The sequence below is a fragment of the Cibotium barometz genome, chromosome 12, assembly GCF_041138505.1.
Source record: "Cibotium barometz isolate CiBa-2024 chromosome 12, ASM4113850v1, whole genome shotgun sequence".
NCBI lineage: Eukaryota > Viridiplantae > Streptophyta > Polypodiopsida > Cyatheales > Cibotiaceae > Cibotium > Cibotium barometz.
Window position 1 is genome coordinate 10,553,443 of NC_141057.1, and position 16,635 is coordinate 10,570,077.

At 42.9% G+C, this 16,635-nt stretch overlaps 1 protein-coding gene across 1 annotated transcript; it reads left to right on the forward strand.

The window, feature by feature from the left end:
- Positions 1–12,593: 12,593 nt before the first annotated feature.
- Positions 12,594–16,286, forward strand: LOC147633043 (pentatricopeptide repeat-containing protein At5g27110-like). The gene has a single exon (XM_086805676.1). It carries the CDS (start codon positions 12,594–12,596, stop codon positions 16,284–16,286), a length of 3,693 nt encoding a protein of 1,230 aa, XP_086661802.1.
- The last annotated feature ends 349 nt before the right edge of the window (positions 16,287–16,635 follow it).

A 16,635-nucleotide genomic window follows, 5' to 3' on the forward strand; every position in this document is an offset into this window, starting at 1 on the left:
TACACCCATATTTATAGTCTTGGGAAGGACTCCAATCCATGCTTTTGGTGCACCCTAGTGCCAACCATGTGTTCATTAATGCTCGCACTACATGTGCAACCTTGTGCTTTCCATGTGTCACCTTTTGACCATTGACTTAACCTTTTGCAAGTGACCATACAAATCAACCTTTGATATTAGACTCTTAGTCTATTCTTTTTTTCTATTGTGCATGCTTCTTCTCTTGTTCATGTGACTCACTCCCTACCTCTTCCTTGTACTCTTTGGCACCACATATCTCAACACAAGGGATGTGCAATCTCGGCATAGAAGAGGATGAATCTCCTATAGTACCCTACATGTCCCATAAACCTTTGGACTCCCGTATAGTTTGTTGGTGGGGGTAATTCAAAGATAATTTTAATTTTACCCTCATCTATGGAAATCCCATTTTTGGACACTATATGTCCTAAGATGACTTTGTGTTTAACCTAGAATTGGTATTTGAATGGGTTTAGAGATAGGCAATAAAGTCTACATCGTTCAAATACCTTTCGTAAGCAGGGTAAATGATTTCTCCATGACAAATGAATGCACAAATCATCTAAGAAAGCTTCAAGAAACGTCCTTAGAAAATCTTTAAAGGCAGCATTCATAAGCGGTTGGAATGTGGCTGGTGCATTTGTTAAGCCAAATAGCATAACTCTATAAGCATAAACTCCATGTTTTATAATAAAAGCACTTTTTGCTTGATCCTCCGGAGCAACGGAAATTTGGTTATATGCTGAATACCCATCTAAGAAGCTGTGTTCTTCCCTGCTAGCTACTCATTTGAGTATGTGTTTTGAATACGGCAAGGGGTAATGATCTCTTCTTGTTACTGTGTTAACCTTTTCGAGATCGATACATACTCATAATTTCCCATTCTTTTTTAGCACAACCGCAAACGGGCGACGCCCAGTTTGAATGTTCAATACCATAGATGATTCTACATTCAATGAGCTTGTCTATTGCTTCTTTAACAATGTTAGCATATTTTGGATTCATTGGATAAGGTCCCTGGTGTACACATTTAGCATTTGGTACCACGGGGATTTTGTGCTACACAACCTCAGCAAGTAATCCCTTCATGTCATGGTAAGTTCATGCAAAGCAATCCTTATATTACTTAAGGAGATCAATAAGTTCAGCTTCTTGATTTGGAGTGAGGTCTTTTGCTATAAAGACTAGCTAGGGTATGTTGGATAAAGCCATGTAACATCCATGGTGTAAACTAATTACATTACTTTTACTCTAAAAGGTTAAATAAAACTTTAGCTAAAAATGAAGGCAGCCAACTCCTCTCCTCAGTCATCTCCACCATACCCTTAATTAAAGGGCAATTACCTCAAATCAAGGGGAGAAAACTGTGTATGCAAGAAGCCTATTTAAAGGCTCAATTCAATGAAGAAATTCTTTTCATCAAATCATACTCACCTCTCTACTCTTGATTATGTTCTAAGCTTAATCACTCTTGCTTAGCATTAATGCTACCTAAACTATGTAATTATGATCCTCCTTAGCCTAATACCATCATTGGTATCAAATTCATAGGTCATAATCTAATGATATAATCTCTTAGATTACACATTAGTCACTCCCTAAATCAAGCCTTGCTAGCCAATACTGCTCAAGTAGAGTGAATTAAGCAAAAACGGCAAATCGGGTTGCACTGTAGATTTGCTCCATTCTCCCTACACACTCAAAGTTGGGTCAAGTCCTCTTAACTGAAGATTAATCTTAGCATGAGATATTAGCTAGTAAATTTTGGTGAAGATTGATTCAGTGTCGCTTCTGTATGAAGAAAAAATCAGGCACCTAAACTCGTTCGATTCCATGCGATTCTGAGGCTTCGAGCTAGAGATTTCAAAAGCAAAGTTGCTCCTTACATCAAGGGGAACCATTCTAGCACTACAAGAAGGAAAAAGGAAGCAAAAAACAAGGCTCAACAACAATGATGGAGCTTATTTCACAAAGGTAGCCAACTACAACTAAGGACCTAACAAAGCATCATCATTGATCTAAGACAAAGCAAGGACGAGATGTAGCATTTGCAAGAGGATCAACCATGTGGAGAAAAGGAAGCCAAAAACAAGGCTCAACAACAATGATGGAGCTTATTTCACAAAGGTAGCCAACTACAACTAAGGACCTAACAAAGCATCATCATTGATCTAAGACAAAGCAAGGACGAGATGTAGCATTTGCAAGAGGATCAACCATGTGGAGAAAGACTGCTATTTCAACAAGAAGAACCAAGTCAACTTTGCTAAAGACAAAGAAGAAGAAGAACCAAAGACTCAAGATGAGGCCAACCTCATTGAAGAATCATGGGACTCATGGGCATTCTAAGTCACACCAAATACATCACATTAAACATGAGCCAAATCCTTGTATCTCATCCTCCTTTAAATCCACAAAAGTAATCCTAGTCATAGATGGTAAACTCATCATAGATGAATAGCCACTCGACATATACATCCATCATAGATGGCATATGAATCTTGCAAATGGGATATCACATGGAGGGGGGTTTGTTGGATAACGCCATGTAACATCCATGGTGTGAACTCATTACATTACATTTACTTTAAAAGGTTAAATAAAACCTTAGCTAGAAATGAAGGCCGCCAACTCCTCTCCTCAATCATCTCCACCATACCCTTAATTAAAGGGTAATCACCTCAAATCAAGGGGAGCAGTCCGTGTATGCAAATAGCCTATTTAAAGGCTCAATTGAATGAAGAAATTACGCGCCTCTTTTCATGAAATCATACTCGCCTCTCTACTCTTAATTACGTTCTCAGTTTAGTTCACAAGCTTAATCACTCTTGCTTAGCATTAATGCTACCTAAACTATGTAATTTTGATCCTCCTAAGCTTAATCCCATCAAGGTCTTGTCCAAGTTTAGCGAAGTCTACTTCTTTTACTTCAGTAAGACCATCATAAACTCCTTCTGCCTCACTTGTTAGTTTGCATGTGGCATTATCAAACACTAACTTGCAGTCCCCACTTGTAAAATATTTATAATGCTTTAGGACAGGGCGTAAGTTATGTGTTGGCTCTCTTGATTTTCTTCAGCTGCCTTAGTTGCAACTTCTGCTTTCCTCTCTTTCTGGGTCAACTCTTTGTTCTTCTTTCTCCTCGCAAAACGATTAAGGTTTGGGTCATCCGTGATGTTGATTTTGGCTGTCAACTCAGTGGAAGGAGGATTGCAATACATAACTTTTTTATACTTCCTCTCCCCACTTGTCAATAAACTTGCAATGTGCATCAACATATTACAACCATTGGTGGGTGGTAGTTGTCCTCTCTTGTAACCTTCTATAATGATTGGCTGTATAGCGTTTACGTCTTTGCCATTTTCGGAGATGCTCCTTGGTGTTTTAAAGAGCTTCATCCCTTTCTTTAGATTGGGAATCCGTATCAAATTCAAAGCTACTCCCTACAATTTCTTTTGATGTTGTCAGCTCTATTTTGCTTGTGGTAACTAAGGAGTTGGTATCGCTTTCGATCTCTATTTCAGAGTGTTACAAGACCAAGGGACATGGAGAATTAATTAATCCAGAAATTTATAAATAACAAAAATAAAACATAGATACCATAACACAACTCAAGAGCATGAACTCAAAGAACACAAGATTGGGTGCAGTTCCAACATCTAGCTCTTCAAAAGATATGGATGCCACCACTTGAAACGTCGCTCACATATAAGATCATGTGTGATTGGGGCTACATTGGCCTATGGTCGCTTATATCCTCCCCCCTATCTAGCTTGTGATGATGAGATGGTGATGACCACTATTGGAACTTGTGATGACCACTGTTGGAACTTGTACTCCAGATAAAACTTTATTGGGCAACCGGACATTGTAAAAATGAGTATTGTATATAAGACATTTTGACTAATGAGAAAATACATAATCCCATTCTCACAATTGAGTTTCAGTCTTCTTGCTCTTGTGATTGAGTTTCTTGTATGCTCTTCTCTTCTTCTTTGTTGCATGCATTGCCTAGGGATTATGTTGGTGAGTAATGGTGTTGATGTATGATCTTCTCTTCTTCTTTGTTGCATGCATGCTTAGGGATTATGTGGATGAGTAATGATGTTGATGTATTCTCTCTTCTCCCTCTCTCCTTCTCTTGTCTACTCTCTCATGCTTTGCATCAAAGTAGAGGTTGAGCTTCCTTCTCTTCTCTATCCTACAAGGCTTTAGTGTTTTCTCCCATGAACAAGGACAATATGATCATGTACATGCTCTGCTCAGAGAAACTTTACAAATTTATATCTCATGGGCATCTAGAACTTACAAAGAAAGCATATATGTTAGTACCATGCCCCATGGGCTTATTTCAACTCATACTATTGAAGTTCATGGTGGATCAAAGACAAGCGTTAGCATGGTGGATTAAGCCAGAGCATACACATCATTGAGTGATTAACAGTAAGCAGAGTAATCAGAAAATGCGTAGCATAATGATAAAATGCGAGAGATGTATTTCCATTAGATCTTGCCTCTTATATAGGCACAAGTACAAGGTTGATTACATCATAGACGAGGTCGGGAATTTGCCTCCAAAATCATCTCCACCTTCCCATCATTCTCTCCTTGATTCTCTCACTAACGTAGGCTCGAATCATTCCTTGATTATCTCTCCATTGATTGCTCTTGGCTTCTTACATTCTTTTACTATTTCTACGTGCTAGTATTTTACGGCTTTACTCATCTAGACCTTAGCACCCATTCCCATGCTATGCTCCATATATTATCCCTCATTCCCATGTATTCATCAATTTTATCCAACATGTACAATGCCTTCCAAAGTATGAACACTTTGTTTTCCGAATCAGGTATCTCATACCCAGGTAGTTGTGCCACATAAACCTCCTCATTGAGATGGCCATTCAAAAATGTTAACTTCACATCCATTTGCAATACCGGCCACTTCCCATGAGTGGCCAAAGCAAGTATTATACGAATAGTGGTTAATCTAGCTATGAGGGCGAATGTCTCTTGAAAGTCGAACCCTTCAACTTGTTCAAAACCTTTTGCCCACCATGAGCCTTGCCACCTTACTTATATAATGTACCATCAGACTTGTACTTGGCCCCCCAAACCCACTTGGTGACAATAACCTTCTTTACCATCTCACCACACTTGGGCACCATCCACCACAGTCTAAACTAGGAACTGCCCTAGTGCTCACCACAATGGCTATTGGGGTAAAGGCATTATGCCCACCCTTATAGTGTGTACAAGCCCATAAGTTATAGTACATAGTACACTTAGTACTTTTAATGTACTAAGTGCACTATGTGTACTAGTGCAATATACATGTGTGATAGGGGAGTCACACACTCATATTATGAGTTGACTTATCCCCACAACTCTCTCTCTCTCTCTCTCTCTCTCTCTCTCTCTCTCCCCCTTCTTCTCTCTGTGTATGTCTCCCACATGAACTCTAACCCTAATTAACTCTCCCATTCAACTGGTATCAGAGCTTAGGTAGCTATCTTGATCCTCACCCTTTGCCCTAGAGCTTGCAGTTTTCCGATGCAGCACACTCTGCTCGCGTTCTTTGTGCATCTCTGCTGATGTACAAGCCTAAAGCCTGCGCGTTGCTGTACCTGCGTGACCTGAAGCTCTACAGTAGCGCAAGGATGTGACTGCTATCAGCTGGCTTAAGCAGTGCTGCCCTCAGATCTCCCAGGCGCGCAGGTGGAGAAGAAGGCGAAGGCAGGGGTGTCAGCGCTGGGCAGCACACGTCCATACATTGGGCGGATAAGCGCATGCGAGACGCCGACTAGAGCCAGTGCAACACCACCGGGTATACAAAGCCGGTTTGGACTTCGCCGGCAGCAGCGGCGTGGTGCACATGGTGGGTGGCATAGCGGGCTTCTGGGGAGCGCTCGTAGAAGGCTGCCCAGGCTGCCTAGCGCAGTTAACCTACAGCCAACAAGCGCACAGCCAGGCGTCTACACGCTTAGCGCGAAGGGAAAGCAGCGAGCGAACACATGCGTAGAGGACTACGCGGAGTATGTGAAGGAGGTGGAGCCCGTCGCCTGTCAGCTTGACTCCAACGTAGCCGGCACAAAAACTCAATCGCATGCTAGACAGAAACTGATTCAATCGTAGGCGTGGACAGAAACTGGTTCAATCGCACGCTGTTTTGGCTTCCACCACAGACTGTATGTAGACTGGAGAAGTGTTCGTCTTTCATCTTTACAGACAAGCACCTAGATCAAAATTGCCCACCTGCACAGCAGCAAATACGAAGCTCTCCCCTCTTTCCTGCAACAAAAATCAGAAAATTACTTGAGGTATTTGCTTCAATCTTTTGGAATTTGCATGTCCAATTTGCAATTGAGCAGGTACAATCATCAATTGAGCAGGTCAGGTGCCGAATTGCTCAATTTTTTAGCAAAATTAGCAAAATTGGGTAACATTGGTCACAAATCAAGATCAATTTGTAGGAAATTGGATGTCGAAATTTGGGGCTTTTGATGTAATTGTGCAATTAAGCATTCATACATGCTGTATGATGTGAGAAATCGCACATTCGGAAAAAATTACAGCAAATTGCAGTGCAAATCAAGGGGCTTTTGTGCCGATTGGATTGATTTGCATGTAGGCAATCGCATTTGATGCTTTGGGCAATGTGTTGATGCCTGTCAAGCACTCAATGTGCCTGTAAATCAAGGGGCTTTCATGTATTGGATGTATATGTGGCCAGGGGGAAGCACCGTGAAGACTCTGGATGCCTTCATGTGCGTTAATGTACCATGTATGATCAGAAATTGATCTTAAATCAAGGGGCTTTTCAAGATCGTATGCTTGTTGAGCTTGGCAAAGCAGCAGGCAAGACATTTATGCCTTGAATCCTTGCAGTCAAAAGGGGCTTTTGCCCAATTTCTGTTCGGGACTGTTGTATGCAGTGTTCGGGACTGTAAAAGTCTGATTTTCACTCATTTGGACAGCCAGGAGAGCATTTATTGCTACTGTACCTACTGGTACAGATTTGGCATAGCTTTGTGCAAGTTTTGGCATGGCTGTACACTGATTTGAGTGAGGAAAAGGTTCAATTTCAGCTGTTGTACTTGCCGATACAGGTTTGGTACATCATTGGTGAGCACTTAGTACTACTGTACAGTACTTTGGAAGGGGAACAGAGCACATTTAAGGTGCTGTCCTAAATCTGCAGCAACCAGATTTTGGTGATTTCATCACATACAGTGGGAGTAGAGTTGCATTTGTGCTTTGGTGCAGTGTTTGCACATTTTGCAGGGAGTCAGGCATTGACAGGTTGCATATTGCTATGGCAACCACAGGTGAGAGCTCTTCATTGCTTCACATCAAGAAGCTTGAAGGCTCACATAACTATGATATTTGGCAAACCCAGTGCTATAATGTGTTGCTCCAGAAGAAGCAGCACAAGCCTATCAAAGAAAGGGGTGTAATGCCCGCTTCTCTTACTGCTGAAGAGTGGGAAGATATGGATGAGCTAGCAAGATCCACCATCATGTTGTCTGTGTCAGACACTTTACTTTTCAGCATTCGTGAAGAGAAGACAGCTTGGGGAATGTGGCAGAGATTGCAGGACTTGTATGCCCAGCAAAGTGCCTCAAGCAAAGTGTATTGGTTGAAGAAACTCATAGGTCTTCAGATGAAGGAAGGGGCATCTATGGCAGCCCATCTAAATGAGTTTAATGGTATTGTCAGCCAGGTTATAAATCAAAAGTTGGCAATGGACGATGAGTTCAAAGCCACTTTTCTCTTATGCACTTTGCCAGAGAGTTGGGACACATTCAGGACAGCCACTAGCAATTCGAATGCTATGCTGTCATATGCAGATGTTGAGGGTGCTCTTCTTCAAGAAGAGATGAACAGGAAAAACAACTCTGTTGGAAAGTCCAATGCAATGAATGCACGTGGGAGATCCCAGTAAAGGGGTAAAAGCCAAGAATGGGGAAGGAGCAAGTCCCGCTCCAAAATGGACTTGGAATGCCATTATTGTGGCAAGAAGGGACACATCAAAAAGCAATGCTACAAATGGAAAAATGATCAAAAGGAAAAGGGAAAAGACAAAGATAAAGACAAAGATGAAGCCAAAGATGTAAAGCCAAAGGGCAAAAGTGGAGTCAAGATTGAAGAAATCAATGTGTCACATGCAGGTGACAGTGAGGATGAGGTCCTATTCACGTCTTCACTTGATGCCCGTTCACTTCTTACAGGAGATGGTCATGGTATGCACTCATGGATCATTGATTCAGGTGCCTCCTTTCATGTCACAGGTTACAGAGACTTGTTTGTCAGGTATACTGCTGGCAATGAAGGAGTAGTTTATTTGGGTGATAACCATGCATGCAAGATTCTTGGCAGAGGTGATGTGAGGCTTGTGTTTTCAGATGGCTCACAACTTGTGCTCCATGATGTCAGGCATGTGCCTGAGATCAAGAAGAACCTGCTTTCTACTGGACAGCTTGATGATGCTGATTATGTTACCACATTTGGTCGTGGAAAGTGGAAGATTAGTAAGGGCTCACTGGTTGTTGCCAGAGGCTCTAAGGTGGACACTCTTTACTTCATGCATGCAGGTGTTTGTCACCATGCTAATGTAAATGCAACCGAGCTGCCGGAAATTTCTATGTGGCATAGCCGGTTGGCACACATGAGTGTCAAGGGAATGGAGCAATTGTCTCGTTTGGGTTACTTGCCTTCTCTAAAGTTTTCAAGTTTTCAGTTTTGTGAGCATTGTATATATGGCAGGCAACTCCAGTGCCCCCACAAGAAAGCTCTTGGACAGAAAGATGCTCAATTAGAGCTTGTGCATACAGATGTATGTGAGATGCCTCAGCTTTCTTTGGGAGGGGCAAAATACTTTGTGTCTTTTATAGATGATGCCACACGTAAGGTGTGGGTTTATCCTCTTCGTTTGAAGAGTGATACATTCTCAGTGTTTGAGAAGTTTGTTGCTCTTGTTGAGAATCAAACTGGCAAAACACTGAAGGCTTTGCGTTCTGACAATGGTGGAGAGTATATGTCCAAACAGTTTCAGGACTTTTGTGATGCTAAAGGCATCAAGAGGGAGCTCTCTACTCCTTATGATCCTCCACAAAACGGGACAGCAGAGAGGATGAACAGGACCATTCAGGAGAAGGTCCGTTCTATGTTGTCACATGCTGCATTACCTCATGGTTTTTGGGCTGAAGCTGTTATGACAGCCGTTCACCTTATAAACAGGTCACCTAACACGAGGCTTGGTGGAAAAGTGCCAGAGGAAGTATGGACAGGGAAGCCTCCGTCATACAAGCACTTGAGAGTGTTTGGTTGCGTTGCGTACGTGCACATACGCAGGGAAATGCACACCAAACTTGATCCTAAGTCTCACAAATGCATATTCCTAGGATATGGTGACAGAGGTGAAATGGGGTATAGACTTTGGGATCCCGTGAATAGAAAGATTATACGCAGCAATGATGTCATTTTTTATGAAACATGCATGTATAAGGAGCCTGCAAGGCAACAGAAGCCTGGCAGAGTCATCTTTGATGATGATGGACATCATGGACAACAACCAAGGGCTGTAAATCAGCCATTACAGCAGCAAAACCAGCCCTTAAATGGTGCTGAAAATGGTCCAAATGGACAGCCAGAGATGGCAGAAAATATCCCTATGGATATGCCACAGTTAGAGGAAATACCGGGCATGATATTTCAGCCTTATGGCATGATACAGGAGCCACCAATGGGTGATATGCAGGCTGGACAGCAACCTGCAAATGATGGTCATTGGGTACGGAGGTCCACAAGACCCTCCAGAGCCCCTGACAGGTTTGTTCCAGGGGTTGACTACTTGATGCTTACTAACTGTGGGGAGCCCTCATGTTATACGGAGGCTTTACAGAGGGCAGACAAGGCTCTTTGGGAGCGTGCCATGAAGTCAAAGATGGATTCTCTGCACAAAAATGGAACATGGAAGTTGGTGCATTTGCCTACAGGCAAGAAGGTTTTACCATGCAAGTGGGTTTACAGGCTCAAAGTTGCACCAGATGCAAAGCCAAGATACAAAGCCAGGTTAGTGGCTAAGGGCTTCAAGCAGGAATATGGTGTGGACTTCGAGGAGATCTTCTCTCCAGTGGTCAAAATGACCACACTTAGAGCTGTGTTAGCTTTGGTTGCACATGATGATCTGGACTTGATTCAGATGGATGTGAAGACTGCTTTTCTTCACGGTGATCTCCACATGAGGAGATATATATGCAACAACCAGAGGGTTATGCAGTGAGTGGAAAGGAGAAGCTTGTATGCAAGCTGAAAAAGAGTCTTTATGGGCTCAAACAGGCACAAAGAGAATGGTATCATAAATTTGATACATTCATGAAATCCCAGAAACTCAGGAGAAGTGACATAGATCACTGCTTATACACCAAGAAAGCTTTGGATGGCAGTCTATTGATCCTCATCTTGTATGTTGATGATATGTTGATTGCCGGGAAATCTCGTAAGGAGATGGATACCTTGAAGCAAAGGCTGCATCAAACCTTTGATATGAAGGATTTAGGTGATGCAAATCACATTTTGGGTATGCGGATACTTCGGGACAGAAATCAGCATGTGTTGTATTTGTCTCAGAAGGAATACATTGGCAAAGTTTTGCAGAGGTTCAATATGGATGGGGGGAAGAAGACTAGTACTCCTTTGCCTCCATATGTGAAACTCAGTGCTATGGACAGCCCACAGTCAGATAGTGGCAGGGCTGATATGGCCAAGATTCCGTATGCTTCAGCTTGTGGCAGTCTCATGTATGCCATGGTTACTACTAGGCCGGACATTGCATTTGCAGTGGGAGTGGTTAGTAGGTATATGGCCAACCCTGGCAAGAAGCATTGGGAAGCAGTGAAAGGTGTCATGAGATACCTGAAGGGCACACAGGATATGTGCATTTGCTTTGGCAAACAGGATGCATTAGTGCATGGTTACACGGCTTCGGATTATGCCGGTCATCCAGATAACCGGAAGTCTACTACCGGTTATGTGTTTACATTCACAGGAGGTGCTGTGTCATGGATATCCAGGATGCAGAAGTGCACTGCCTTATCTACTACAGAGGCCGAGTATATTGCAGCCACAGAGGCTTGCAAGGAGGCATTATGGCTATCTCGGTTAGTGGTTGATTTGGGTTATACAGGGGATATTCCATTGTTGCATTGTGACAGTCAGAGTGCCATCCAGTTGGCAAAGAACCCTGTCTTTCATGCAAAGACGAAGCATGTGGATGTGAAGTATCACTTCATCAGAGAGGTGATAGAGAACAAGCAAATTCAGCTTGTAAAGATTCATACAGATGACAACCGGCTGATCTGTTGACAAAGAGTTTGCCTCCGGAGCGGTTTGCTCATTGCAAACACTTGATGGGCACGGATGAGGCTAGTCAGCATTGATATGGCCTTTTATATTATCATGTACATGCTGATTTTTTCTTTTCCTTCATTTAAGGGCACTTTGCCTTTAAGTGGGAGGTTGTTGGGGTAAAGGCATTATGCCCACCCTTATAGTGTGTACAAGCCCAGAAGTTATAGTACATAGTACACTTAGTACTTTTAATGTACTAAGTGCACTATGTGTACCAGTGCAATATACATGTGTGATAGGGGAGTCACACACTCATATCATGAGTTGACTTATCCCCACAACTCTCTCTCTCTCTCTCTCCCTTCTTCTCTCTGTGTATGTCTCCCACATGAACTCTAACCCTAATTAACTCTCCCATTCAATGGCCACTCCTCATAAAGGGGGCCTAGCAAAATAGAGCACATCCCTCACCGAGGGCGGAGCATTGAGCAAATTCTTTTCCAACACTATATACATGAAATCTCCATCTTGTGCTTAGATTCTCTGTGGTTGTTGTGACTTTTGTATATGCTTTAATCATGTATACTAGAAATCAATACTACTCATCTTTCAAGAAAGAGACAAAGCTTGTTACAGATTCAAGCCTTCAAGTTTTCCTATGATGACTTTCAAAGTGCACATGTTAAATTTTCAAATAGGTGTAGGCCTTCTATGCTGGCTTTCACATGGAGAGAGAGAGAGAGAGAGAGAGAGAGAGAGATCATTATTTGTAGAGTTCATTCGGCCCAATTTTTGAGCAAACTATTAAATATTGTTTATATGTCTATAGATTTGAGTTAAACATATGTATGATATGAACTAACAAAGAGACAAAAGGAGATAAAGAGAGATCATTATTTGGAGAGTTGGTTGGATCACCCTCTAGTTTTTTTAATAGGCCATGAATTCTTATAGAAATGTACATATAACAAAGATATCATCCATTTTTCCTTTCAAGGAAATCCTTGTATTAATCTGGTTATAACACATTTTTCTCTTATAGAAATGTAATATATCAGCTATTTTTCTTTTTTTTGGATATATATATATATATATATATATCAGCTATTTTTCACTTTAAAGAAATCCTTCTGCTAATCTGGTTATATAACACATTATGAGCTGAAGACCTCAAAGAGCGGTCGGTTCATGGCGTTACTTTCCGGCAGCGCTGATCACCCATGGCGGGCGCGGGAGTATTTCCCTACTATTCCCATGCTCTTTTACCTGCTGGTGGTGCTGCCGCAGGAAGCAGGATCGTTCACGAGAGAAGCCCTTTGCAGCAAGCGAGCATGGGTAGCAGGCCGAACACGCATATACGTGTGGATTCTGGCGCATTCAATCTCCGGCAACAGGAGAAGTGGGTCTCTTCTTGTTTGCAAGCCGTAGGAGGCGATGCAGAAGTCGAGAGGCTGTGCGATGAGGGAGATTTGGAAAGGGCTGTGGAGGCGCTGAGGCGTATGGGCGAGCCCCCTTCCCAGCCTGTGTGTTGGTCTCTTTTGAAGGCTTGCAATTCGAGGAGAGCCTTGACGCAGGCTAGGCTTGTGTACGAGCACATGGTGCCACACGGATTGGTGTCCAGCAGCTCGCTTGGTGAGTACTTGGTTATCACGCTGGTGAAATGTGGGGGCCTTGATGATGCCATGCAAGTTTTTCACATGTTGCCTCATCGAACTGCTTTCTCTTGGACTGCCATAATTTCTGGATACACTGACTGTGGGAAAGGTCAGGAAGCCTTACGAATTTATCGCTCCATGCGTGATGAAGGTGTGGAGCCAAGCAAATACACCTTTGTTAGCCTACTTAAAGCTTGTGGCAGCATACCTAGCTTGGAAGATGGCATAGCATTGCATGCTGATGCCCAGATTAAGGGCTTTGATGTGGACGTCTTTGTCGGTAGCACCCTTGTGAGTTTGTATGGTAAGTGTGGAAGCATTGTGGAAGCAGAGACTGTGTTCTGTGGATTGCCTCAACGCAATACAATCTCATGGAATGCCATGCTATCTGTGTATGTTGAAGGAGGTGAAGGAGAAAAGGCTTTACATTTGTACAGGCAAATGCACGTAGAAGGAATGAGTTCAAACACACAGACCTTCACGATTACCTTGCAAGCATGCTGTATGCTTACTGAGATGGAAGAAGCTCTTTCTGTGAAAGGGCAGCCAACCAAAGGCGGAATTGAAGAAATCGGGGCAGCATTACATGCTGATGCACGGAAAAAACCCTTTGATTCAGATGGCATTTTAGGAAATGCCCTTCTGAGTATGTATGGCAAGTGTGGGAGCATTATGAATGCAGAAAATGTGTTTGATGGGTTGTCTCAGCAGGACGTAGTGTCATGGACTGCAATGCTATCAGCATATGTTGAGCAAGGTGAAGCAGAGAAGGCTTTGCACCTGTATAGGCAAATGCACAAGGAAGGAATAAGTCCAAATGAACGGACCTTTGTAACCTCCCTTCAAGCATGTTGCACATATGCAGAGAAAGAAGAAACTCTTGTTGTGGATGGGCTACCATTGAAAGCTCAATCTCTGAAAATTGGCCATGCTTTACATGCTGATGCATGGAGGATGGGCTTTGTTTCACATGCTTTTGTTCACAATACCCTTGTAAGTTTGTATGGCAAGTGTGGGAGCATTCTGGAAGCAGAGAGTCTGTTCAATGGATTGCCACAGCGTGATGTTGTGGCATGGACAGCATTACTTTCAACGTATGTTGAACAAGGAGACACAAAGAAGGCTTTACAGTTATGGAGGCAAATGCAAGAGGAAGGTGTGAGCCCAAATGGGCATACCTTTGTTATTGCTCTTCAAGCTTGTTGCATGCTCCTGGAGAAGGACGAAGCTGCCGTTCTAGCAGGGGAATCAATCAAAGTAATGTCTTTGAAAATCGGGGAGGCATTACATGTTGATGCTCACAGCAAGGGCTTTGATTCCAATGTCTTTGTTGGTAATACCCTTGTGAGTATGTATGGCAAGTGTGGGAGTATAATGGAAGCAGAGAATGTTTTTGTTAGGTTGTCTAAGCCAAATGTAGTTTCATGGAATGTGATGCTCTCAGCATATGTTGAGCGAGATGAAGCAGAGAAGGCTTTACAGCTGTATAGACAAATGCAAGAGAAAGGAGTGAGCCCAAATGAGAGGACCTTTGTGATTCTCCTGCATGCATGTTGCATGCTTGTAGAGAAGGAAGAAGGCATTGTTGCGGAAGGGCGATCAATTAAAGTGATGATTTTCGAAATTGGTCGGACATTGCATGCTGAGGCCCGGAGAAAAGGCTTGGATTCTTATGTCTATATTGGTAGCACCCTTGTGAGTATGTACGGAAAGTGTGGTAGCCTTTTGGATGCAGAAAGTGCATTCATCAGGTTGTTGCAGCATGACGTCGTGTCATGCAATGCAATGCTCTCTGCATTCATTGAGCATGGAGAAGCAAAGAAGGCTTTACAATTGTACAGACAAATGCAGGGGAAAGGGCTTAGTCCTGAGGAGGGGACTTTCGTGCTGGCCTTTCAAGCATGCTGTACTCTTGCTGAGAAGGAAGAGGCTACTGGAGTAGGAGAACAGCCTATTAAAGTAATCTCGCTTGGTATTGGGCAGGCATTGCATTTAGATGCCTGGAGAAAGGGTTTTGATTCATCAGCGGTTGTTGGTAATATAGTAATCAGTATGTATGGCAAGTGTGGAAATATTATGGAAGCAGAGGCTGTATTTGCTGGGTTGCATCAGCGTGATCTTGTTTCGTGGACTGTGATGCTGTCAGTGTATGTTGAGCAAGGTGAAGGAGAGAAGGCTTTAAAGTTGTACAAACAAATGCTAGAGGAAGGCATGGGTGTTGATGAGAGGATATTTGCAGTAGCTCTTCAAGCGTGTTGCACTCTTGCAGAAAAGGAAGAAGCTGCTGTTATTGATGGGCAATTGACTAAAGTGGTGTCATTGGAAATCAGCCAGGCCCTACATGCTGACATCTTAAGGGAGGGCTTGGAATCGGATGCCTTTGTTGGAAGCGTTCTTGTGAGCACTTATGGCAAGTGTGGCAGAATTAGAGAAGCAGAGATTGTGTTCTGTGGGTTGTTACTGCGAAACATCACCACTTGGAATGTCATGCTCTCTGCATACATCAATCAAGCTCAGGGTGAAAAAGCGTTACAGTTGTACAGGCAGATGCAAGAGGAAAATGTGATTTTCATGGATACCACGCTTGTCTATGTCTTGCAAGCCTGCAGTGAGACAGGCAGTGTTGACATCTGTAGGCATATTCATTCCACCATTGTTTCTTCCGGTTGTGATGTAGGCCTTCTGTTGGCAACAGCTCTCATTCATGCGTATGGGAGTTGTGCAAGCATAGTCGATGCTGAGGCAGTATTTGATTCACTGCCTAAGTCTGATGTGGTGTCCTGGAGTGCATTGGTTGCTGGTTATGCCCGAGAAGGAACCAGTGTGACAAGCCTTCAGAAGTTTGAGCAAATGCAGCTGGCAGGTTTCAAGCCAAATAAAATTACATTTCTCTCTGTTCTGTCTGCTTGCAGTCATATTGGTCTGGTGGATAAAGGTTTTGATTACTTTGAAACCATGAGCCGAGATCATGGTATAACTCCAGAGATGGAACATTACGTTAGTTTGTTAGACCTCCATGGGCGTGCAGGTGACTTCTTGCAACTAAGGACAGAGAACATTTTGAGAATGCCAATGCAGTCTGACGCGACCTTGTGGTTATGTTTGTTAAGTGCTTGCCAAAAGCATGGTAATCTGGAGCTGGGAAAACAGGTTTTTGATCACACTGTACAGCTACATCCCACACAGGCGGCTGCATGGGTGTTGATGTCAAATATTCACGCTGATGCTGAGCAGCATCACTGTGCGAACAAGGTGTGATGAGTATGAAAATGGTAAATGGGAAGAACGTGTCCAGAGCTGGATTGAACAAGAGCACATTAAGTAAGACATCATTTTTAGAGGAGACTGCAGTCACTGACAGGAACGTCATGTGTATGATTCATTATTTAGAATTTAAGAATAAAGAAGAAAATTATACCGACTTCTTTATCTTTGATTGGTTATTTGCATGGAAGCTGGAGCTGTGATCAGCTATCCACCTATTTAGTTCATGGCAGTCTAGATGTCACTGTACTACAGATACAATGATGCAGTGTCTTTGTACTGAGTTGTCTCTCTGCATGAGCATGATGTTGTCAGAGTTGCTGTCTGGTCAATATCAGGTGCT

Excerpts from the sequence above, each read along its gene's own strand:
- LOC147633043 (XM_086805676.1), top strand. The coding sequence starts at position 12,594 with ATGGCGGGCGCGGGAGTATTTCCCTACTATTCCCATGCTCTTTTACCT.